This window comes from Malaya genurostris, chromosome 2, assembly GCF_030247185.1.
Source record: "Malaya genurostris strain Urasoe2022 chromosome 2, Malgen_1.1, whole genome shotgun sequence".
NCBI lineage: Eukaryota > Metazoa > Arthropoda > Insecta > Diptera > Culicidae > Malaya > Malaya genurostris.
This window is the reverse complement of record NC_080571.1, coordinates 11982608-12009795: the sequence shown is the minus strand read 5'-3', so window position 1 is coordinate 12009795 and position 27188 is coordinate 11982608. Positions and strand designations below refer to the sequence as shown.

At 35.9% G+C, this 27188-nt stretch overlaps 1 protein-coding gene across 4 annotated transcripts in view; it reads right to left on the bottom strand.

Annotated features, from left to right (window-relative positions):
• The window catches only part of LOC131432759 (inverted formin-2), a 167795-nt gene that overhangs the window by 18315 nt on the left and 122292 nt on the right, over positions 1 to 27188 (bottom strand). For 3 of the 4 annotated variants that reach the window (XM_058599260.1, XM_058599262.1, XM_058599261.1), the window contains one exon: positions 7202 to 7235. In XM_058599260.1, the coding sequence (XP_058455243.1) occupies positions 7202 to 7235 (34 nt within the window). Of the gene's footprint in view, positions 1 to 7201; positions 7236 to 7447; positions 7705 to 27188 lie in introns of those variants that run through there. The other variant, XM_058599263.1, reaches the window with a different exon arrangement.

Here is a 27188-nt window from a genome sequence, read left to right as displayed (position 1 = left end):
ATCGGTGATATCGACTTATTTTTTTTAATTGGTTGAGGTTTTGAAAATAAAATTTCAGTCAAAAACAATTTTTCACTAAAATCACAATGAGTGTGCACACACTCACACCCTGAAGGACCAAACATGGACCATGCCGTGACGGCTAAATACATTAAAATGTCGGTACATCCTTTTCCAAGAAGGGTTTTCAAGGGTTCAATGATTAAAAGAGTCAAAAACCGTCGATGACCTTCCAAATCGTGGTTCCTGGCTTGTCCCTAAATCAAGAACAAGTGAAATTGATGCAAAAGTCACACGTTACCATTCGGGAACACTAGACTTGAATTTGGCAAGAGGATAATAATTCCAAACACCGGAGCCAGCTCTGTACTGAATGGAAACTGGAAAAATACATTGTGACACTTGATTGTCATTCACAATCGCTAAAGGACAAGGAGGAGATGAAATGTTCATAATCACTAGTCCCATGTAATAAACAATTTTACACACAGAAGATCGGTAATTATGGAAAGGCTTCACAAGCCAATATACCTTTATGAATACAACATAGGTTTCGTAATTCGAATCATACGCTTCCACATGATCAATAAACCATAATTCACTTCTACATAGAATTACTGTCACAAAGACTTTGTTTATTACAATTTCTATTCAAACTAGAAAAAATGTTATTTATTTTAAATTTTAATGGGAGCGAAAAGGCTTTGACACTTTGACTGATATCAATTACCGTTGATTTCGAGCGATGCCTTGATAGTAAATGTATCTCGATGTAACGAAAGTGACTGCAGTTCAATATAACAAAGCTAATAGTTCAGGATATATGGGGAATTCCACGCAAAATCAGCCACCCAATTTTTGCCTTTCTCTATAGAAAGGTATTAGAATTGCTGGAAAAACCGACTTTTGAACGAAGTCTCGGAGACCCATAGTGTTATATACCGAGATCGGAAAATCTCTCTCTCTCTCTCTCTCTCTCTCTCTATATATATATATATATATATATATATATATATATATATATATATATATATATATATATATATATATATATATATATATATATATATATTTATATATATATATATATATATATATATATATATATATATATATATATATATATATATATATATATATATATATATATATATATATATATATATATATATATATATATATACATATTTATATATATATATATATATATATATATATATATATATATATATATATATATATATATATATATATATATATATATATATATATATATATATATATATATATATATATATATATATTTATATATATATATTCGACATGTATGTTTTTATTCCAATATGGTACATGGTACGTGGAATTTTCGAGGTATGATTTTTTGAAGCTTCGCGTTTAAAATACTAAACTGTAAAATTTAATAAAGATACAAAAATTCGTCCAAGACATGTAATGTGCGTCTTTTCCTCAGCTTTGAAATAAGCGATTCCATAAAACAACCTTTATAGTTAATTTAATGAAAAAAGTTAAAAATAATAAACAAATAAACAAATTTCAAACTTGGGACTAATATTTTTACTTTTTTGTCGTGAATACGACTTACTTTACTATGGGGCGCCTTTTCAAAATTAGCCATATGGAAGAATGGGCAGAACTTAATCGTCAATATCTCGACTTGTATTAATGGCAGCAACATAATTCTTTCACTATTTCATCAAAAATATTATCAGGAATTTAGGATAATATTGTGAACAGTGTGAGAAAACCACAAACAACTCAAAAATTAAGTTTTCTGAAAATTTGAAAACAACGCGGAAAACTCTTTACTTTCGCTTGGGTTTTTCGCGCAAGGACGGCGATTTTGAGGTAGTCAGGCACATATCTTCAACTGAACGTTATAAAAGGGGAATCGTGGTCGGAAATCGATCATTTCTTCTTGTGCGTTGGATGAAAGCAGACGTCGGGGCGAGAAGACGCATTCAAACAGCGGCATCAGGGAGCGCAACTTCTGCGTGGTTAAAAACCTCAAACGATCAGGTCGTAGTTCTCAATCGTCTTCCGGTCGTCAAGGCGAGAAGACGCATTAAACCTGTTTCGCATCATTTTGGCACTGCGAGCGGATGTGTTGCGGTTTGTAGTTTCAATTCAAGCAAGAACGATTGCATCAGCTGCCGACGATTTGCATTGAAGAGAAAGAAAACAAGAAACTTAAAGTGGACAGCATTATGTAAAATCAGCCATTCTAATGGCTCTAAATATTATCTAAAGAACTATTAAGATTACTTTTTTGCAAATCGAAGGTAGAAATCATTAGTTTAGTGAAAATCCAAAATAATTTGATTTGCTTCGTGCACTTTTCGCTGTGCGAAAATCGTTCGAGAAAAATGTTCCGAACTGTGCTAAATATCGTAGAGAATTCCACAATTTGGCCCTTCTAAAAGGCAGAAATGATTCCTGTACTGCACCTTGATAGTTTCTGTCTATGAAATGCAAATCCGAAATGAGATAATCGATGTCAAAATTCTATAACTGCCTATATGTATAGCCGTTGGAACCGCCCATTTGTGAAAAAGCTACAAACGAAATCACGTAATCGTTAAAAATTTTAGTAGTGAAAAGGGGGAAAGTTTCGCAATTCACACAAACGATCAACTATCAATTCGAATTCGAAAGTGTAAAGCAATTGTGTCAGTTTTATTCGTATTCACGACATCCAGTTATGTCTCTGACATTACACACCCGTACTTTTTTAGTTGAAAAAAAGAAGCCTTAGGGGTTTAACTCAATCTTGGCAAAGTTTCAGAGTGGAAAGATTAATACTTTCGGAGCAGTGAATTTTTCAATCACGAGCGTACCGCAGCGCAACTCGCTCGAATACGGGCTTCACTTGTTGACACATGTCGCGCCACTGATCGAGTCCTAACATTGACAGTTTATTGTTAGCAACGTTTCAGCTAAGATCGCGGTGTAAAAATGAATTCAAAAATCGAAAATCGTTACTGCAATCCGTTTAACTTTAAGACTTATGTTAGCAAAAATCGAAAACATTCGTTGCATCGGGTTTCTTTTTCCCTTCTTGATTTTTTGCAAGCAAATGATGTTTTGTGTTCACCGTGTGCCGAAAGCAAGTAAAATTGGGGCAAAGGATGAAAAAAAAGGATGATTGAAAAAAAAATTGGGTAACTGATTTTGTGTGGAATGCCCCATATATATATATATATATATATATATATATATATATATATATATATATATATATATATATATATATATATATATATATATATATATATATATATATATATATATATATATATATATATATATATATATATACTGATATACTGATATACTGAAGCTTTGTTATATTGAACTTCAGTCACTCAAAATTGCGACGGAAGCTTAATGAGCGAAGTTAACTATCTACAAAATTCTGATTAGACCAGTTATCCTGCACAGTCACGATTCATGGACAATGCCTTGTGGATGATTTACTGGGTGTTTTCGAATGAACCAAGAACTATATCAGTTGCTGGGAGAACCGATCTTCGTTCAAACGGTCAAGATCAGGCGGGGTAACGGTGGGCCGGGCATGTTGCTAGTATATCGGAAAATAATCAGCTCAAAATGGTCCTCGACAATGATTCGATCAAGTCGAGAACGACCTGCGGACCCCTACCGAGTCTTGCGGTGAAAAGCCAGCCTTCTAAAAACAGCAGAGAAACGCGTGGCCAACGACTGAAAAGGTAAGAGTTAGTACGGAAGCGTACTAGTTTTGTTCATTTACACGTCGATCCGGTTATGTCTCTAACGTTACCCACCTGACTTTTTGAGCTGGAATACGTAAATTGCCAGAACGGCGAGGAATAGTTACGGGTTTCTTTCTTTTTAGTAGAAACTCCGGAAAAAATTGTGTTTTCCCTAAAATTCGGTAATCAGTAATTTTTTTTTTGAAAAACAATCAATTAATTAGTAAATCAAAGGTATACATTCATCGAAATCTCTATCAGTAGCCTCAAGGTAACGGAAGTTCGGTAATTCATAAAAGTCATTTTAAATAAGTATACAACTGAGCGATTCTTTTTTTAAATTGTACACGTAAAGAAATCCATTGCTTCAGCCAACGTAAAAATTTGGGATCGCTCCAGTGAATCAAACTGTCTTAAAAAAAGAATGATAGGTTCCTTTTGATAAATTATTATTTCCTATTTTATTGTATGGATCATTGAAGCTAACTTGAGTTAACTAATATATCATGTGTACTTCTAATTATTTTCTAAACTTTCCATCGCTTTCTTCACATTTTTGACAAATCTCAGGTAGAGTGTATTTGCTGCTGAAACACAGGGTGAGTCATCTCGGGAAATGTTTGTAGGAATCGAGGCTCTGCTCAGAAAGTGCGTTGCTCAACAAGGCAAAGAGATTGGAGCCCAATGGAGTCAAATTAGCTGAGAAAGCCGCATGGTCAAGTACGTCCCATTGGAAAATTATTTAACTGTTAGCTGCGTAAAGGCGAGCAGGATTGAATAATGAATTGTCGAATAATCAGTAATCGAGCATGGAAAGGATTTATCACAAAAACCAAGGGGTAAAGGGTTTTTTTTTTATAATTACTCATATTAATTCAGAATAAAAAAAACAATTTTTCCAGTGCTCCTCAACGGCTTGAAATAAGTATATATGAAAATTAGACAGTTTTTGATTTCAATTTTTATTTACAAAATATTGCAATTGCCTTTCAACCAATTTATATATATCCCGTTAAACAATACATGAGAAGTGTCTCGCCGAATTTCACTAAAAGCTAACACACTGAGATCATGGAAAATGGGTTGGCGGATTTCGGTATATTTGTTGTTTACTGACAAGTTCAGCAATATGCAATATAAAATTTTGGTAAAAATGAAATTTATTGAGATATTAGAATATTACACCAACGAATTTCGGAGAAGAGCATGTCGATTTCTGAACAATCAGACAAATTTCGTGTTGTCGATATCGAGAATCGGATTCAAGTGTGTACACTTACAAAAAACTGTACAAATCTCATTTAGGGGTTAGCCAAATTTTGTGCTAGGGCACATCACCGTTTTTATTATTTTTACGTTTCGTATTTGACTCATCAGTGCAGAGCAGTTCAATTTGAACTGCTCTGCACTGATGAGTCAAAGACGAAACGTAAAAATAATGTACAAATCTGTTCGAAACTGTGTAATTTAAAGGATGGGTAGGGTCTAAACGATGAAAAAAATCATCAGTTTTGCGAATTTTTTCAGAATTGTCATTCAACAAAACAAATTCAAATATTTTGCATGATAAAAAGCATCATTCAAACAACATTTTATGAGTTTTTCGAGAAAAAATATTGAGAAATAAGTCGGTGAAGAGGTACTTTTGAGAACGCTTCCTTAAAAACCTGATTTGCGGTGTCCATTGTAACTTAGCGCAGACTAAGCAGAAGTCAACAAATCAAAGCAGCATAGATAGAGTAGAAGTTTTTCTAGACCCCAACGTTTCTGTTTGATTTTTATTTTGATTTTGTGATTTTTGTTGGTTGTTCAAAGTGAAAACTACGATTTTTTACGAAAAAATCTGCCTTTTTGTAGCTCTAAACCTCCTCAAAGTAACAAACAAAGAAAAGAAAAACGTTGGGGTCTGGTGTGTGCAAAATTTGAAATTGAAGAAAGTGTGTGCAAAATTTGAAAAAAAAATTGGTGCAGTGAATGACGATGGACACGGATTTTTGTAACCTGCTTTCGAGAAAAACGCTTTTAAAGTTTTTTGTTTCTGAAATCAATGGAAACAATTTCTTATTCCTGGGAGCCCGTTAGATCCTACATTTTCAAAAAATCATATTTTTTCTATTATAATTTTTTATAATGAAACATTTCAAGAAAGTTTTGTTGAGTTTTTAAGTCATTCGAAACAGAAATCTTGGGCCTGTGTGCCGAGCTCTTACTTCTTCGCAATATGAGATAAGTATAGATAAAGGCCCATAACTTGCTGAGTTTTATTCCGATAGGCATGAAAGTTTCACAGAATATTCTTGAAATGCTTTGCTATAAGAAAATACGAAGAAAACAATAAATCATTTTTCAAACGTGTTAAACCCTACCCGCCCCTTAAAGAAATAATTATATCTAGCTCATTTAATTCAAATCTCGGAATAATTATGCCTAGATTCGAAGAAAGCTCTGGAAGTGAGCATAGCTCCAAACAATTTTCAAAGATAATTTTTCGAAAATGTGTCGAAACGTTTCGACAATCGAACACTTACTGTGATCCACTAGTGCTGTAGTTAATTGTGAGTAAACTTTCGGCGGCTCTACGCTCAGCACATCCACATGTTTCGCCGGTCGTCAGCTTTCGGAGAGCAAAACAGCGAAGCGAGAGCAAAACACCGATGGAGAGCACTAGAGATGAGTGTCGCTACGAAACCAGGTATCTGACCAGTGTCATCACACTGAAAGCTCTCCCGCAGCCGCTTCGCAGCGAGCAGCAGCACGTGCTGTCATGCGCATGCCTACTGTGAGAATCGGCAACAAGAAAACAGCATAATCGGTGATTTATGCATGTGGTAAAACAGCTGACGATTCCAGTTGACACTTGCCCGGTGTTGAACCCACGGAGTAGGTGTCGCAAACACGTTTGTTTGAACTTTGTTATCAATTAAACGAAAACAGTATAAGCCGGTATAAGCCGCGAATAAGCCACCGGGTTGACGAGCTGGGTTGTTATTTTCGGTTTTGATTTTTAGTGGGGATATATATTTCGGCCGTCCGCGCTCCGGCCCGCGATAGTCTAAAGTACAATCGATTACAATTGACATCTAGGATGATTGAAAACATGCTCACGCTACTGTGTTTTGTTAGTTGATTTGGTCATACAATCGATTGGAAAGTATGACTGGGTTTATTGACAGCCTACCACGAAGTCACGTTATATAGGCGCTCGAACGTCACATTTTCTCTCGATTTCTGATGTAGCGCACTGGGTCTACTTCATGTATCTTATCAAGAAGATTGACAACGTACACAAGACGAACTTCAATTCGGCAGAATAATGTCGCAAGATAGTGTTTTCTGTTTTGAATCACACTGTCTTATGTTAGGAAATGATGGTGTTTCATCACGGCAGTTATTTTTCAAGTCGTTCATTTGGTGGTTTAGATAAAAAATAAAACTAACGAATGATTACTTACCTGAGATTGTTTAATACTGGCAGTAAATTTAAACCTGCAAAAAAGGAATAAACGGGGTCAGACTAGTATATAAACTCGAAGATGATCATATTATAGTTTCACACAGTTGAATAATGGATAAGTTGAACACATACAGAAAAAAATTATCAATTTTTTTGTAAACTCTCTACGATACATAATTAATGTACACACAGTTCATCGGGATAATCCTTCAATTATGTAGTTTAATAATAAAAAAACGCTCACACTGGATTGGGCCACCGAAGACCGTTGTGTCCAATTGATTGTGCAGTTTCACCATAGTTTCAAACCCGTTGGCACTGGCGGTATTAGCGGTATCCATTGCTACGGTCACGGTTATCTGTTGCATCACAGTCATGGTGCTTTGATTTGTATTATAGTTCGCATTTTTTTCTTTACAGTTCGCGAAGTTGTCCGAAATCTTCAGTGTTCGTTAGCTTCTTTGACTAATGGCAAGTTTTCGGTTAAATTCACACGCGTCCGGCGCACCACGTCTCGTTTTTCGCAGTATCACTTGTAGACTGGCGATGGCCAGCCACACGCAGGCCCATGACTGTACGTCAGACGATGAGTACCTCGATTGGCCATACACTGCGATAAGACAGGTAAGATAAAATACATTTACCTGGCGATTTTAGGGAAGCACAACCGACCGGGACTGTTTACCCGCGGAGGAATAGTTCAAGTGTGTTCCGCTTCATACATCGACCAGACATGGAGTTGCACAGGTGGTCATTTTGAGCAAGCAGCATGAATCATTGTTTTCGGGCATTTATGTCGGCGATCGAAAATTGATTGGTAAAATTTGATGTTTGGCGAATTGCTATGGTGTCACAATTTTTATTTTCTGGGACCAATTTAATAATATTACTCCAACAACATAAGGCAAGTCCCTTATTTAGTTTAGAAATTGTGCTCAACAAATTCAGTGAAAAAATTAGGAATAAGACATAAAAGATTATAAATTTCACGAAAAAAAGGTTTTTTTAAATCGTACAGAAAAAAAGCAGTTATTTGAATTGACATCGAATAAACATTCGAGTACATAACATAATAAATTCAGTTTTTTTTAAACTAGAGTATTAGTGTCTCAAGTAAATCTTATTTGGTAAAAACCACGCTCCTGGAATCGAATAAGAAAATTTATTGTCTTTTAAAAATAAAAAAAAGATCATTGAAGTGACCCAAAATTTATTGATTTATTGATTTATTCTATACTGTAAAAACTACACGTTTGAAGACAATGAGCACATCTGCAAATTAGGCTAAACTACCTGAAATAAAACATATCGAAACAACTGCATCCCGGTCAGAACCATCAAGTGACTGTATGGAGAAATCCTCATAATAATTTGGAAACAGGTGTTACGATTTTGGTCCGATTATTTTAGGTGATTCATTTGATCGTTGAAGTGACTGATGATGCATTTTTGAATAGTAAAGGATGCTAAAAGTGTTATTTCTAAGTGTTGTAGTTTTGTATCGCGGGAGTTAAAGAGTCTGAATAATAAACCATCTAAAAATAAACACAGATATTTTACCACTAGCTATTCAGGGAATTTTGATATAATGTATCCATTATTTTTGGAATTGTACAATCGATAGGGATTTTTTTTCGGGTGATCGCAAAATTGTAATATTGAAGACACGTGCTTCTATTTTCGTGCAGATGTTTGACTAATGATAATTAGCCCTGTAATTATGTTTATCTGGGACGTCCGTTAGTATCGTTTAAGCTAACTTCGTACTGTCAAATATATTATATATCAATATGGATCACTTTAACGAATTCAATACGAATTGAAAAAGACATCACAGTAACACCATCTCGTGACGGAAAAGGCTTTTAGTTCAGTCACGTTTAACAGTTTGCGTGAAGTGAAATGTCAAAACTAAATAAGCATGATGCCCACATAGAGGTGTGAACATTTTCATAATTAAATGTGTTTTTTTACGAAAGAAAATATCGCGTATAAACAATGTAAAATTACGCTCTTTTAGACCTATCGTCTTCACTTTCAAGAGTTATGAAGTAGTATTTAACTTTGCTCATGAATGTTATGAATGGTGCTGAAAAGACGAAACCTATAGGCTGTGAAGGCAATGTTTGGCAGATCACTTTTGATATATAGAACAAAATTAAAATGAAATGCACGGTGTATTACAAGTTACCTTAATTGCGATATTTTTTTTTCATTGCGTTCATGACATTGAATTTAATCTTGAAAGCAGGTTGGCTCTCTCAGGTAAAGTTAGAATGTAAAAGAAAATTGTCATTTTTATAAATTGTCTATGAATTAAAATTGCATATTACTTTTACTTCAATTGATAGCTCTCGTTGAGGCGAATTATGGTTTATTTATATAATAAATTGTTTGGGTTTGAAGCATTTATTTATTTATTAAACAACCTGATATTGTACATTTCTATCACGTTACCGTAATTTTTCAAATCAAGAAATTGTAGTACATAATTCGGAAATGTTGGTAAAATTCTGGAACTAATATTCATATTAGTTTGTTTAGTTCTGCGTGCAAATTTCAAACATATTTATATAACTAGGGATTTTTATAAAAAACAACATGTTCTCATTCGGGTTAAAGACTGTCCCAGAAAGTATGGACGTAACCAAAAACCGCTGCCATTTCGCAATGGTTCAGAATCTGTCAATTTTTATGGCTGCATCCTGTTGTTTACACTCTTCTCTAACCACTTGTGCAGTTGTTTATTCGTTTTCATCAGTTTGTTTCGAAATGCGTGAACTTTCAGCAGAACAATGTACAAATGGTACACAGAACGCGGACTGTCACTAAGAAAGAAAGCATGGAAAAGGAGTAAGTGAAAAAGCCGTGCGAAATGCAATCAGGAAGTTCGGTGAGAATAACCTTTGAGGATAAACCGAAAACGGGTCGAAAAAAAGGTCCTGCTAACCCTCAGTTGGATAAACGTATACTGAAGGCGTTCGAGCAAAAGAAGGAGGTTTCAGTTCGGGATGCGGCCAAAAAAGTGAGCACTTCGAAGTCAAATGTTTTTCGTGCTAAAGAACGTATGAATCTTCGAACCTATAAGAAGCAGAAACAACCAAAACGTAGTCCGAAACAAGAAGCATCGATCAGGCCGAGGGTTCGAAAGCTGTACAATACGATTCTTGCTGGAAATTTGAACTGCATAATCATGGACGACGAAACCTACGTGATACTCGATTACAAATCCTTGCCGGGACCACAATAGTATACGGTGCGAGAAGGGCAAGTGTTAAACCAGTCCGAGACATCGATTGAAGTCGAAAAATTTGGTAAGAAAGCTATGGGCTGACAAGCAATTTGTAGCTGCTGTAAGATTTCGAAACCCTTCAATGAACAGCGAAATATACATCAAGGAGTTTTTTAAAAAAACGTCTTCTACTCATGATTCGAAGCCACAAGGATCCTGTTGTCTTCTGGCTAGATCTTGCTTCTTACCACTACTCGAAATCAACGGTAGAATGGTATATTACCAAAAATGTCACTTTCGTCCCAAAAGACATGAATCCACCAAATTGCCCACAACTTCGACCAATTGAGGAATTTTGGGCATTAACGAAGGCACTTCTTAGGAAACATGTCTCGGCAGCCGAAACTATTCAACAGTTCGAAAAAGATTGGAAAAAAGTGTCAAAACTTGTCGCCAAGAGGTGTGTACGGAATTTAATGAGGAACGTTCGCAAGAAGGTGCGCCAGCTAGTCTACGATAGCTAAATAGCAAATGTTGAGAATAATATTCTGTTGTTGTAGTCTAATATTATCAGTATATCGAATAAAATTTGAATATCAAACACTCGTGAATTATTTACAGAGAAATCAAAGTGCGTCTATACTTTCTGGGACAGTCTTTAGTATCAGATTACGATTCTACACCGCATTTACAGCTTATTTTTTATATCGTGTATATCGAGAAATATTCCATATACTTGGAGTTGTTTGGTTCAGTGTACTGATTGGGAAAACTGTCATATGTGCATTAAAAAAATTGTAGTGTAGTAGTAACCTTTTTTGCCACCGCACTTTACTGTGATGTCCCTCGTGAATCGCAAGAGTGATCCATATTGATATATATAGTATATTTATCGCGTTTTTTTTAAATAACGGCCAATAAGCCACCAATCAACATTCACTTGAAAAAGGAATTCTGAAAGACTCGGTACTCGCTGAGAGTAAGTCGTAGTATTAAACGAAAAGATTTCTCTTTAGTCTAGTGTTAAAATTAATACTATTTTGTTCTGAACTCGCCTGCAATTTCTTTCAAAAGTGGATATTGAATGATGGCTTATTGGCCATTGTCACAAAAAACACATGATTAAACAAAAAACGAACACGAAAGATAAAATTTATGAATTCCTGACAGCCGGTAGTCGTTTCGAGCATCGAGTTTTTAGGAGAATACACTATATTAAAACATAGACCGCATTCTTCAATCCATAGTCGAAGTGAGGAATGCCAACTTATCCTGAATATTGTCCCTTTGGCTTGGACGAAAATTAATTTTGATCACAGCATTTTGATTTTAAAGGACAAATTTTAACACATTCTCGGTAGTCGGCTGCCCAGAGCAAAAACACATGACAAAATTATTAGGGTATTTACTAACAAACTATCCCTTCCTATGATGCATTTGGAGATGCAAAGGACTCCTCGATTTCCAGTAGCAAACCTTTCCTTGCCAAGTAGATTTGCATTCGGACGTAGTCGACGTTGGCATTGATCAACATGCAAGGATTATTGCAGTTTGCACAATGTGAAACCACATGTTATTCCCAAGCACATTGTTTCAGAAAAAAAAGTTATTTTGCAGGCTGAATTAATCCTGATCAATAACGGAGTAGCAACATTCGTGCGTTCTCTAATGCTAATACTAATGCTAACCATCTGCAATAGGAGCCACCTTAGTTTTTAAAAATTCGCTATTAAACCACTTCGTCTATACAATTTTAATTAAACTTCGAGTTCACATTTTATATATATTTTTCAGTAACAATAGTTTTATTGGAACTGAGAAGCGAACATGTTCCGCAGATATGTCTTTGCGGGGTTCAAAATGATTCAGCTTGTCTTTTCTGGGTACAATTTCTTACTTGAATATGAACTTGAGTATGAATTTGACTTCCTTGGGTTTGGAACAAACTTCCAGGAGCATCGTTTCAAGCGCTCGCGAGAGTGAATAATTATCAATGAATCGATTACAAATGTATTTGAAAGAAGAGATTGAATTTTAAAGAGTGAAGTCAAAAATGTACCTAAAAATGAATGCTGCCTTGTAAAACGTATTTATGCCACTTTTACAATTAGTACTTTAACTTTAGTAATTTAAAGAGAAAGGAAAAACAGTTTTTTTCGTTAACCCCTTAATTTGTGCTAAGTGCACATACCCATTTTGACAAATTTTACGTTTCGTCTTTGACTCATCAGTGCGTAGCAGTTTATGTTGAACTGCTACCGCGACCTGACGGATCATCATTTTAATTTTTATCAACAGACAACAAGAAAAGGATTGAGACAAAGACTTTTTGTATCTGTTTCGATGTCTAATTCAGCTATATTAAATTTAATCTTTTTGTAGCATCTTTAAATATTCACTGAGAGTTCTTAAAATCTTACGCGCATGCCTGAAAGGATGATTTCAGCTCAACTAAATTTTGCGTGTTGTTTTTTTGGGTCCCATAAGAACTGTGCATAATTTTAGCTCGATCGGTGAAACTATATTTTTGCACCCGAGGTATAAAGTTTGTATGATATTCAGTATGGGGAAACAGACTTTTCTGGTACAAAACCAGAGCAATCCACGCCACCAGTGTTTTTCAATGAAAAACGGCATAAAAATTAGTGCATGTATCATTTAACGAGGAAGAAAATCTTCGAAAATTGCAAAACAATCCGACATTTGTAGAAAAAGTTATTAAAGGAAAACCGACACAATATCCGAACAATGGTGTAACCTCGAGTAATGCAGTGGTGTGGTGTGAATTTTAGTACAATATGAAAATAAGTACATGCTATGACATAATTACGAAGTACTTACAGTGATGGCATCGGAACCAAAACAAAATGACAACACAGAAAACATACGTCTAAGTAATGATGTCTATGTGCGTAAGATAATTCAACGGTTGCATGGCAAACGATCCATACCAAGTAGCAATTCGCTACCAGAGGCGCCTCGAGCAGCCCAGCAAATGGTGATGAGCTCTTGTGTTCGAGCTTGTATACAAGTAATGTACGTATGAAATATCGTACGAAACGGTGATTTTTAGTGATTTTTAACTTGTATGTTATAAACAGCTTTTTAAAATAAGTTCGTACTAGTTTAGATGTCTGTTCTCTGTGATGACAACTCAATCCCAATGTTTTGCTGTACTTCAATCAAAACAAAATTCGAAAGCAACAATATAAAATATTTCTTAAAACAGAATCTATTTTTACCATTTGTTTGTCTATCCATAATAAATTCTATCTATGTTATTCCAGTCATTTTGGCACCAACTTCGAAGTGAAACCCGGTCAGTTATTATGACGATTCCAGTGAAATTCGATAACAGACTCTGGCAGAGTAACGCTTGTTTTTTTAAAGCTGAATTATTTATTATCTGGGGACATCTGACGACTGATTGTCATGATTGAAAAAAATCGTCAACGCAAAGATAAAAGAAGCAACTGGGATAACCAAATTGAACCATTCTGCCGATCTATTATTGTAATTATGACATTTAAATGCGTTAGACATTCTTCCTTTACTCATGTCAAGTATATTCAGTACATTTCATCTGTATTATTATTTTTTCAGAAAAATCGGAAGCATAGCAATAAATACTGGAGAAAAACCATTTAGGTTGTAAAGTTCCACATTTTTAAATGCGTAAGTTAGCACTTTCTTGTACTTCACAAGTTTATTTTGTGTCTGTATCGATTAACTAAATTAACTGTGATGTGAAAGATATGACTAAACTTTACATGCTTTGAATTGTAAATTTATCCTTTTATGTGCATCTATAAAGACGTAAGTTTACACTTATTTTTCCAAGTGTGTAGTTTATAAAATTCTAATGTATAATTTCAAAAACTTAACCCACTTCATTCTGAACAAAGTAACATCACGCGTTATAATATTCAATAAACTTATCGCATGTGACGCCCGAAACCAGGAGTCACGTTCACGCTGTCACTGCCGCGGGGCTTAGTAGGTGTCAGATGTTCATAAAACCATGATTTATGAGTTAATTTCAATGTGCCTCGTCTCTATTTTGACAACTTCGTTGGTTTCGAAACCAACCACAAACACCGGACCATTGTCTGCGATCACCAGACAGCCGGCCAAATGAAGCACGGTGGGAGAAATAAGATGCTATCATGATGATAGGAAGATGAACTTGAACTTTTGACAGTTTTTTTTTCTCTGGTGAGGTAATATTTTTGACGACATATGCTCAAATCCGCATTTGTTGAGCTTTGGCGATGACTACAGATTTATATGAAGATATTTGTGATAAAATCAATTTATGGAAATGTTTGATTATGACATTATTTATGAGTCGGAAGGCGAATGACCTATTGGTTTGTGTTTCCGAAAAAATGAATATATTCGCTAGTTTCAAGTTCTCTGGTCAGAACAGACCTATCAGCTCACTTATCAATAATGGACAATGCTTCGGCACTCCATCGTAGATAACGTTGCAAAACAAAAACAGTTTAGTAGTGATTTCACATACGCTGATAGCAAAGTTTGTGTTCGCTTTATCGGGGCGACCTTGTTAAGGACGCTCGAAGCGCGTAAATGAAATAAGAAAAAAGAACAATCTTACATGTCGCTATCCCTATGTATTTTATTTTATTGAACGTACTTCGCACTGACTTCAACATTGGTCAAATTGAGAGGATATTTACACAGTGTTTATTCTCTTAGAACCGTTACTCATTATTCATACTACAACGGAAATCTCTTTTATGTAACTCGGTGGTAAAAATTTTGTATCGGTTTGTGTACTGTTGATAAAAAGTTGGGCTAGAAATATAACAAAGAAAATCGCGAATTGTTTATATTTGTGGTTTGCAAGTTTCAAAGAAAATGTCGTACTAAACGTTTGGATCTTCAATTGAATTGAATGGAATTGCATTCGAATAAGAAGTTGTTCGCACAAGTTCTGAAGTAAAAACAATTGAATGCGCCTCGTTTCGTAGACGACGGAATCTATGTAAAAAATAATTCCAGACAATTTTCCTAACATATTTGTTTTGTTTCACTACCCAACTCAGTGATTACCCCAGTAAGTTTAAGCTAGTTTTCATCGATGAATTCGTCCAGGAATTTGCAACTGCGAACTCATCATTAATAAAACAATAAACTACTTTTAGCAGACTAGCTGACTATGGCCTATAAGGGCTCATAACAATCTATAGAAGCTTTGATCGCGTTTGTGAAGCAGCCACTATAGTCGAGAGTTTGCTTATGCTAATCCAATCTTAAGGAGCATCTGGTTTCAAATGTCTGGATTTTTAGATAAAATTTTAGATCATACTTCGAATCAAACTCGATGAGATGGAATCCGTTCTTGATAAGCTGTTCTCTATGTAAAGATGAGTCATTGTGGCATCTAATAACAACACTAAAAACTACCTATTAATTTTGTGAGAAGTATCACTTTGGTAATGTGAAATACTCAATTGATTGATTTTTATGACCAACTCAAACATTATCGTCCATACTGATCAGTATTCAACGGGAAATTTGATAAAATCTGAATTGTTATAAAATCTGCATGCGCTAATGCGCTACATAATATAGATGAATCTGTTAAAAACCACTAGGGTAGTAATATAAAAGCTCTTACACACGGAGTACATAGGAATCAATCATAAAAGCGTTATCTCTGGTAGATTTTTCATTCACAAATCAAATCAAAAAACGGTCAACTTCTACTTTTCGAATTTTCCATCGTGCATTTGATTCTACCTTTCAAACAGGTGTCATCGTCCCTACAAGTGGATTTTGACATTGACAAAAAATTGATGAAGTTTTACAAAATGGCATCGAAACATGAAGAGCATCGCGTGAAATTTAGCTCGCGCATCGAGAAAACTCAAACTATTCACGCTATGAGGACGGAATTGTGGAATATGGCCAAATCAATCCTCACTAACATAATAAAAGTGTATGGAGAACGTTTGTTGACAACCATGACGATTAGATCGGGATGAAATTGGAAGGAAGGTCTCGAAAACGTTAGGAAAAATAGCCAAACTATTTTAAACGAAATCTCAACCTCTTCATCCAAAATGTCGCAAGCCAGCTAGGAGTGTCGTCTACAACCATATATTGAACTGAAAACCGAGACAGAGTGTCGATTTAAAAGAAGGTAGTGATTTTTATCGCAAAACAAATCGATTAAAAAAGGTTCGCCGAACCTTGATGCTGTACATGAAAATGTAGATCATTCTTAAACGGGTAGTACAGAATGATACAAGACCACCTGCGTCAGAATGATACAAGGCCAGACAGCTTTCTTAACTGGAATGCTATAGAGTTACTGTATCAGCAACGGTTTCAAAGATGTTCAAACACAAAGCTGTCAAAGTTTACGAAGAAATATGTCATTTGGCAGACCATCTACAGAAACAGATGAGCTTGAAGAGCGATGTTCATTTATATTGATTGCGACCGGGACCAACAACCAGTAAATTCATGTGCAGGAGTGCCTTAAAAGTGATGTTGCCTTCCCTCAAGTAACTCAATTGCTATGCTTTGTTTTGGTCGGGTTTGGCATCTTGCCATTCCCTAAAAAGTCATGGAATGGTATGCCGTGGACATCGTGCAGATGGTATTCAAAAATATGAACCCTCACAACATGCCAGAGATCAGCACAAAAGAAAAATATTGAACATTTATTATTTATTTTTATTAATAGTGGAATCTTATGAGGAAGGACAGTTTTCAACTAGTTGCAGTTCAAAGCAAACTGGCTTTCTGCTAAATGGAAAGTGACCAAGAAATTTCAATATCTTAGACTCAGTGGAAGGCTACTATTGGACTGTTGATCAAGCTCGAAAATTAAGTGGGTTAAATTTTCCATTTCGAAGTTATGATCATAGAAGTGACGCATCCGACAAACTGCGCATTTTTTATTTCTATTAGCTGATTTTCTTCTGAATATGACTTAACCAATTTAGACAAACTTATGCCTATTTAAATGCTTCTATTTCGTCATTGATTAATTCCGAAGATCAAATGGCAGACACTTTTGGTTACGTATAAATATCGACATAAGTGAAGTAACTGATAAATCAAACTTTTCACTTTTCGTTCCATTTAATCGGAGACGACTAAGCCGATTTCGACAATCTTGGGCTCGTTTGATCTGATATGGGCTCGTTTGAAAGTTACTATAGAGTCATCAAGCAAGTTCAAAGATCAAATGGCGGAATCTTCCGGTTCCGACGGCTTACGACGAATAAAGCGTTATTCACACTAGGGCGTGACGTATCCGGAACGGGACTGGACCGGATCCCGTCCGGGTTACGCTTCAAATTTGTTTAATGCAGCTCCATGTGAATATTCTCACTAGGCCGTGTCGCTAAATGCTATGGTTTTTTTTGCGTGTCTCCTGTTGCTCCTGTTGCTGAACACAAGCCATCTCAATGATCGTTATACAATTTTTGGTTGGAGGTTTCTTGAAGAAATCTTGTTAACAAATCAATGAAATTATCTCAAACAAACTACCAGCCTCTCTCGGGGAGTCACTGCTAATCGGAATGTAGTGTCATACTTTTTAATATACGAATGAATTTTAATCGACAACGAGTTGAAACAGGCTTCTGTCATTCGGAAATATTTCCTGATCTCGTCATTCACTAGCTGTTTATATAAGGTGGTGAATTCACCTTCAACTGCTCCTTTTCGCCAAAGTTCGTGCACCAAAATCTTCTTTCATATTTTTTGGTTTTTAAAATGCTAATTATCTTAGTCATTCATAGCAATTGCAATTACGGCCAATTTTTCGTTGGAAAAATGTGCCATTTTCGTGAGGAACAGAAAAACATCTAATTACTAATAGCAATCTAGTTACTAATAGCAACGGCAGCGACACGGAAAGTGCACGGTATGATGAGAATATTTTACAGATAAATCCCGGCACGTTGCGGTCCCGTTCCGGATACGTCACGGCCTAGTGTGAGTAGCGCTTAAATGGTTGACTGTTTTGGTTCCGAAGATATAATCGTAGAAGTGGCGTAACCGACAAACCGCGATTTTTTTTGTCCACTTTATTTTTTCCAAAAAGGCTGAACCGATTGCAATAATCTTAGGTTCGCTAATATAGAATCATTGTTTCAAAAAGCAAATGGCTTTTTCCCATCGCTTCTCGGCCTAAAGGCTAAGATAAAAAAAATGGCTCTCACTTATGATTTTGGAAATATAATGGTTTAATAGACGTAAACCTCACTATTCGCTCAATTTTTCGGAGACAGCTCAACATATCTTTAATAAAGAAGGCTTATTTTACAAGCTACTATTGGGTCACCGATCAAGTTTGGGAACATTTCCGATTCGGGAGATATAGTGACATAAGTGTCAAATCTCAGTTATTGTTATTCGCCTAATATTCTCAGAAATGGCTGGTCCGATTTAGCGTATCTAAAACGCTACTGATATGCTATTTGATAAGTTTGCAATGCTAACGGCGAACACTTTCGGTTGCTGAGGAATAATCATATATGTGACGTAACCGACAAATCGCATTTTTTAGCATACGCGCACATTTTATCTGAAAATGGATAATTATCAAGTTCAAATGCATTATTGCTTATACTTTCGATCTCGGGAATGTAACCGATTAGGTGACGAAAACGTTGAGGCTCGCTTCTGTGAACTACCCGCATCAATCTAAGGCTTGTTCACGACAAGATCTGGACGCCTAAATACATATATCTCTGGAAATACTCTATCAATGCGTAAAATACTTCGTAGACTAATGAACGCATATTTATTCATTATTTAAAACCTATTTTTGGTGACTATTAGCCTGATGATGGCGTGGAAAGCAAGCGCGAAGAGTAATTGTGTCCGGATCTGTCAGTAATAAAACTGAAATAAAAAAGTTTAGTTTCCTGCAAAAAATTTCCATAACATTCTTAAATCATTCGATACACGTTTAACAACAGCCAGGAAGGCCGGAAATGGAACAAAAACGGATCTCATGAACCACCAGAAGGACATAAAGGTGAAGCAAATATTGCAGAAGAGACCTGATCTTTCGGTACATAGTGTGGCTAGAAAAACAAAACTGTCTAGAACTTTCGTGAATACTTCCAAGCACCGGCAAGGTATGAAGACGTTCAAGCTGAAAACTGTACTGATCCGTAATGAAAAACAGAATGTGATGGCTCACAAGCTGTATCGCAAATGTTTGACAAAGTTTTCCTACTAAAATGTGCTGGAAGAGTTCAAGAAGCTGCCTAAAGAAGCGAATGTTACCATTCCTACGCAGCCATGATTCTCCCTAGGAATTTTGGTCTAAATTAGCATCTTGTCACTACGCCAATGATGTTTTAGAGTCCATGTTGTACCGAAAGAGGAAAATCCACCTAAATGCCGGAAATTGCGACCTATTGAGCGGTATTGGAGTCTCGTGAATAGAAGACTCTCTCAATATAAACAACAAGCTAAAACTATAGGAAAAATTCAAAAACCTTCAAGCTAAATTAGTTACAGAGAAATCTGCACATACCCTAATGGCTAAGTTCGTATTTTCTTCATGCAGCCTAATTAAGTAACTGTTATTAGTTTTAAGATTACTAAAAATTTCCAATCAAATTAATAAAAAAATGCATCTTGGATTGAACTAACTGCAAGTTTGGTTTATTTAATTTTTTATGTCCAGATTGAAATGAACCTTAATGAATTTATCAGGTGTTGGAATTAATTATGAGATTGTCATTGCAGTACCGCTATTTAAAGTCTGGTGAAGCTCGGATATCACGTTAAAAAAATTCTAATTCTTCAGATTCGATGAATGGACGAATTAAATTTTTGGTCATTTCGTAGTTTTCAAAGTGCTGCTATGATACGCCATGGGCCATGAATCGGAACAAATGGTAATCGAATGAAGTAATGTCCGGAGATTATGGCGTGTGGAGCAGGCTCGAATGAAACGTTCCCCTTGATATTTGGAGATTTGTGCCTAAAAGTAGTAGGCGTAGTTTTCAAAGTGCTGCTATGATAAGGCATGGGCCATGAATCGGAAGAAATGGTAATCGAATGGCGTAATGTCCGGAGAATATAGTGGGTGGGACAGGAGGAGAAGTAAACTGTGCAATTTATTTATTTAATAATTTATTAGGGAAAAACAATGTGATTTGTTACATTTAAAAGAAACAAAAAATCGGTTAAAACTCTTAAATCGATTCAAAGATCATCACAGTTTAGGATACCTAAACATTGTTTAAAAAAAACTGTATTCGGTTGAGAGTTCATGGAAAGTAATCGCAGAGTTGATATAGGAATCTGCTTAGATTCCATCAATTGTAAAAATACTACTCGAAAATAGTATCTCGCTAATTCGGGTTTCTTCCAAGCCTTTTGTTTTCTTTTATTACATTTTTGTCATTGATATTTTATCAACCCTGTACAAAGATATATAGAAAAGGAGCTTGATATTAGATTTGTTATCTTATCAACCATTTCCTGCTTTCTAGTTGTGGGGGCGGAAGATGAGTGCATTTTGAGCAGATTGCAATCATTCTTCACATGGAGAATGAAGCTGAAAGCGAAATCAACACCATCATTTTTCTGCTGGAAACGGTTGTTGCCTTGTTGTCAGACTCTGCCTGTACTTTAGCAACCAATACCTTAGCAAAAATAATGTGAATTAGGTTTATTATTTATATGCCAACGAATCTAAATTTATTAATCGTGCTTTCCATTATGTTTACTTTAATTAGACGGAAGAAAGCAGATCTTACTATAACCAACGGGTTCAAATGGTTGAATCAACGAATTAAGGACTAAAGATACTATTTTCTAAGATATTGTACAAGAGATGGTCCACTATGCGCAATTTCGTAGTATTTTTTTCAGTTTACATGAAAGACGCCGCCCTGAGATAGCCTAATCACTATATCGACGGCCGAACCTGTTAGAGTGGACAGTCATTATCCAAGCCGTGCAATCAATATTTATAAACCTACTATAATTCAGAATTGTTTAGTACCAACATATACGAATCTATGGAACAGTGATAATGGTCAGTTGAAACGCAAAACGGTGCCCGGAACTGAGCAGCCTGTGACCACACTTACTTTGCTGACTGATAATAAACAGCCGACAGTAAAACGTTATCGTAAAAATTAGCAAATGGAAACGTCAAACAGAAACACTTCCTTTATCTACTCGGGGAAGAGCTAGCAGTTTGTGTTGGTTTTATATTCTGATCAATGCAGTGCTCATCAGCATTTGGGTGTTTTTTAATTTTTTTAATTGGGACACTCGGCTACTGCTAGGCTAGCTGAAATATTTCAAATGTGTTCGACTTGTTCGTAGTAAGCGCTTTATTACAAGTGCTTTGAACCCACTTTCTAGTGTCTATTTCCCGGTGCGACGCATTTATCATTCCTGTGACACCGCGCTGTATTTTGCAATTAGTTAACAATCTACGGCTCTGTGATTCCGTCGTAATTGAGACGGCAATTCCATATGAACACCACAACCCCGGTACCCAGGGGTGTGATCAAACTTTGGAAGTTATCATTGCTCCATTTGTATCTGCATTCGTGGTCAATCACAGCTAAAGTTCCAAGATATACGGTCCAGCATTCCAAACCCGCACCCACCTGGTTCATCAAAGAACCTGTGCCGGGCCATGCACCAGATATTTTACGAGCAATTCAGCCTACTAATGTGGCACAACTTGCGAACCGGTGACGGCTGCATGGGTACACTTACCCAGAAGCCTGATCTAATATCTTGTTGGTAATTTTTCATACTAACTGTCTCATTGCAAACCTAATAGGCTTTGGTGTAGTTTCGCTACAAACACGGTGGGGTTCGGAGTGTTTCATCGGAAATTATTTCAATTTATCAAAACTGTAAACCATGGTTGGTGGCTTACCTGGTAAAAGTGTGATTATGACATTGACATTTTTGATCCGACGGGTTCTCACATCGACCGCCTTACCTTAAAATACTGTGTGGAATTTTCATTGCCTGTAATGATTTGAAGTTAGTTCAGGCTAGTCCGTATCACTTTTTCAATTCACTAATGAGAATAAGAATTCATGCAAATATGGATTCTTGGTTGTCGCGGGTTTGATCACTATTTTAACATCAAAGACTCCTAAATTTTATTCTTTTTTGTCGTGAATACGACTTACTTTACTATGGGGCGCCTTTTCAAAATTAGCCATATGGAAGAATGGGCAGAACTTAATCGTGAATATCTCGACTTGTAATAATGGCAGCAACATAATTCTTTCACTATTTCATCAAAAATATGATCAGGAATTTAGAAAAAACTCAAACAACAACTCAAAAACTAAGTTTTCTGAAAATTTTGAAACAACGCGGAAAACTCTTTACTTTCGCTGGAGCTTTTCGCGCAAGGACGACGATTTTGAGGTAGTCAGGCACATATCTTCAACTGAACGTTATAAAAGGGGAACCGTGCCGAAAATCGATCATTTCTTCTTGTGCGTTGGATGAAAGCAGACGTCGGGGCGAGAAGACGCATTCAACCTCAATTCAACCTGGTTAAAAACCTCAAACGCTCAGGTCGTAGTTCTCATTTGCCTTCCGGTCGTCAAGGCGAGAAGACGCATTAAACCAGTGCTAAATATCGTAGAGAATTCCACAGGTCCTTCTAAAAGGCAAAAATGATTCCCGTACTGCACCTTGATAATTTCTTTCAATGAAATATGCAAATCCGAAATGGGATAATCGACGTCGAAAAAAAAGGGAGGAAAATTTCGCAATTCACACAATCGGTCAATTATCAATTCGAATTCGAAAGTGTAAAGAAATCGTGTCAGTTTAATTCGTATTCACGACATCCAGTTACGTCTCTGACATTACACACCCGTACTTTTTGAGTGATAGATAGAATGATTGAAATGATGAGACCTCTAAATCCTTTCGGGGTGTTATTAAATGTGCATTCTTGCCTCTACAGATTGCTCGGCGTACTTGCAGAACAATTTAGTTCTTTTTGTGTTGTGCTGTTTTTTTCACCCACTGAAAAATCCCATCCGACAAATCAGGAGAAGACATGACAAAGCACAAATCTCCAGATAATTAGGGGAACGTACCACCTGAGCCAATTTGTTCTGATTTCTGATTCCTGTTCAGTAAGAAACCTTCGACGATGATGAATTGAAGCTTAGATGCTGATTTGAAATTGTACCAGTGCTAAACGCAGTAAGATGACTGCATGACACTGTTTGGCTTCTCGTTACCAATATTGCTAAAACTTACTTAATAACGCTCAAACGGATAATCCTATAACTGATACTTTTCAGGTATTGCACCGTGCGATAATTACTTGTTCCACTTGATGGTACATAAGCTGGCTATTCAGTAGTTCTACTCAAATGAATTCATCACTTAATGGCTAACTTAGAAAGACGGACTACAGTCTACAGTCAAGGTTCGATTATTTTTGATGTGGAACACATCTTTATTTTCTATATAGAAGTGCATATCAGAAACTCAAGAAAAACTACACGTAGAAATGTGGTCAGGTTTTAAACACTTACAGCTCAGTCTATTTTGTATCAATTATTAATATTATTTCATCATTGATAGGAAATATTTCTACGTTTCGATTTGAATGTATCATGCCACGTATTTTCAATTATATATGATTGAAATTTTGATTAGTAGTGAGCGGTGTCCTATTTGACTGCTAAAAATCTTTGGCATACCGGATTTCCCTGCCATAGACGACGGTTTTGAAGGAGTAAGCGATGTATCAAAGGGAGAGCATCGCTCTGATTGGTCAATCGATGCAAAAGCGAAGCTGTTGGAAGCACGCGAATCTATAAATAGAAGCGAAATTAAAGCTAAGGTTTCAGTCCTACTCGTAGCATGCTAGAGGTAGGTTGTTTCTTGACAGCAAGACAAAAACGTGCCATAAAACGATTTGAAGCTTTAAGAGCTGAGGCCAATTGTTAGCGTAAAACCGTGTTGCTCGCTGTGCGTATTACATTTCTCTCCATCCTCTCTCGCAAATGTGCAAAATTACTCTCGATGTGGCGGGGTGGCCAAGAAAGTTTTGATATTTTCGGTTACAAGTTTGACTACATCACATAAAATACAAAAAAGCTACCGCTTGTTTGGCAGCCTTGCTGAGCCGATTTCATTTCTCTCTCATGTTTCGTTACGTTACCAGAATACAAGAGCAGAATAAAATGGAGCCGCCATAGAAATGGACTTACCATTACAAAAATAACATTCACTTAATTTTCATCGCGACAACATATATGTTTTTATGCACTAATCGCATCTAAACTAAATTATCTAGACATTGTCAGGATAGATTTTTGATCCATGATTTTGAAGGCGAGATATTCAATGAACAAATTGAAAGTTGCCGTTTTCAGCTATGCAATTCTTCCTTCAGAAAAAAGACTTTCCCTTCCGCTAAAGTCAAACAATCATTCTGAAATTTTCACAGAATAATCTAAACTAATTTTCTAAGAGATTGTCAGTTGGGTTTTTTAATATTCGTCACCGTTTCTGAGAAAATCAGATTTGAAGCGTGAAAATAGCCCTTTAAAATGCCCTAAACACACTGGCCTCAGCCCTTAATTGGTATACTCTGATCTTGTGTCATGCAAGCTCGGAATTCCATGTTATGTCGTTTCTCCATGAGAAATTGACAACTACCCCTGGATAAATTTTGAGTGCTTAAGATTAATCTCTAATTTATATTAGATGAACTCGATTGATAATGAAAAATAGTTTATCGCTTCAACTGAAATCGCAGAATGGTAGAGAAACTTAACGCTAAAAAAACTGCTTGCATAAAAAACTCGAACACAAGTTTGGCGAAGAGAAACTTAATTATCGAAATCGCAAGTATGTACAAGGATATAATTGCATACATTTGGGATAATGGTGTAATTTCGTCGGTTATAAAACAAATGCAAATCAAGACAAATGATGTTCGGTGTTGGTTCGAATTGATTGAACTTTTTGATTGTAGATCATTAGAAATTTTGGTTGCCTTGTTCCACATCAACGGCTCGAACAACCCCATGGGGCTGATCCTTGTAGTTTTTTTTCTAGCTGCGATCTCTGGTTCCGGAATAACATGGCGATATGTGCAAAAAATTTAAAATGGTCACTGAATGTTTTCGGAGATGGTTACATCAATTTTCAAACGTTGTTTTCAAAATCCCATAGAAACTTATGAATATTATTCCAGCTTTTTTAGATAATTTAGATATGACTTTCACTTCCAGTAAAAGTTCCATTTTTAAGAATGTTTTTCATAAGAGTCCATGTGAAAAGAAGCGAATTCTTTGAAACTGGGTAATAAATTATTCAGGATGACAAATCGAAAGTCGTTTCACCGAATATCATTTCGCCGAAAGTCGTTTCGCCGTAAGTCGTTTCGTCGAATGGGTAATTTTGTCGAATGAATAATTTCACCGAATGGGTCATTTTACCGAAAGTCATTTCGTCGAAAAGGTCATTTCGCCGAGAGGGTTACTTTGAATATATCACATAATTAATTAAGCAGCTACATTATTCTGGTTTTACATCAAAAATATCTATTTGTTTTCAATCTCCTGGATAATTGGTGTGACGTAGCCACATAATCGATGCCAAGATGTCTCGGCGACACAAAAAGCCGCTGGGGCAACGCCAACTGAGTTTCCGCGTTGGAAGCGGCAGGCTCTCGCATACAAACCTGTTTCCGCCTCGTTTGCACGATCAACTCAAAGCTAGGCGAAATGGAATTCGTCTTAAGGGCTGAGGACAGTACCGTGAAGTGGTAGATTTTTTGCTATTTTCCCGTTTCAAATTAAATTTTCTTGGAAACGGTGCAGAGTATAGAAAAACCCACCTGACAATGTTTTCGAAATTTAGTTGAGAATATTCTGTGAAATTTTTCGAATGATTCATTGAGTTTAGCGGTCGTGTTGTATTTTTTTTCTGACTGAAGAACTGCTGAAAATTGGAACGCTCGGAAATGTATATCTCTACTTGTTCATCGAATATCTCGGCTTTGAAGGCTTGTATTATAAATCTACCGTGACAAAGTCTAGATAATTTAGTTTAGATGCGATTAGTACATAAAAACATATATGTTATCGCGATAAAAATAAAGTCTTGTATTTTTCTGTGAAACAAAGTCAGTTTCAATGCATCCACCATTTTTTGTCGTAGTTTCTTCTTTGATGACACAATATAACATTAATATTTGTAAAATATGTAAATATGTATGTAATATGTAAAAATATGTAAAAATAAATGTTGCGTCTGTATCGATGTAAGCTGAAAGATGTAAGATAAGTCATATCATCAACTTCACAGTTGATTTCGCTGACTAAATCAACTGTGAAGTTAATGATATCACTTATCTTTACATGCTTTGGAATGTGAATGTAAGTGAATCGCGACGTTCCTTTTATGTGCATCTACAAAGGTGTAAATTTTTCTTAGTGTGTACCTAGTAAGGAGTAATACACAAACAAAAAAAAAAAAGAATTTTACAGGTGACATAATCCTACATACGATGTAATTCATAAAGATCTAATTCGTCAAATGACGGAAAATTTAATTTGTAATGACTTAATGCTGGATTAGTATGAATTTTACTGGTCCCGGCGAACGACCAAAATTAGGTTAAAGCCGGGTATAAATAAACGATATAGAAAAAATGTATTTACTGGTTTCGACTGTAATGTGCATTTGGCTAGCGGGTAAATGCACCTTTTACCAGTCA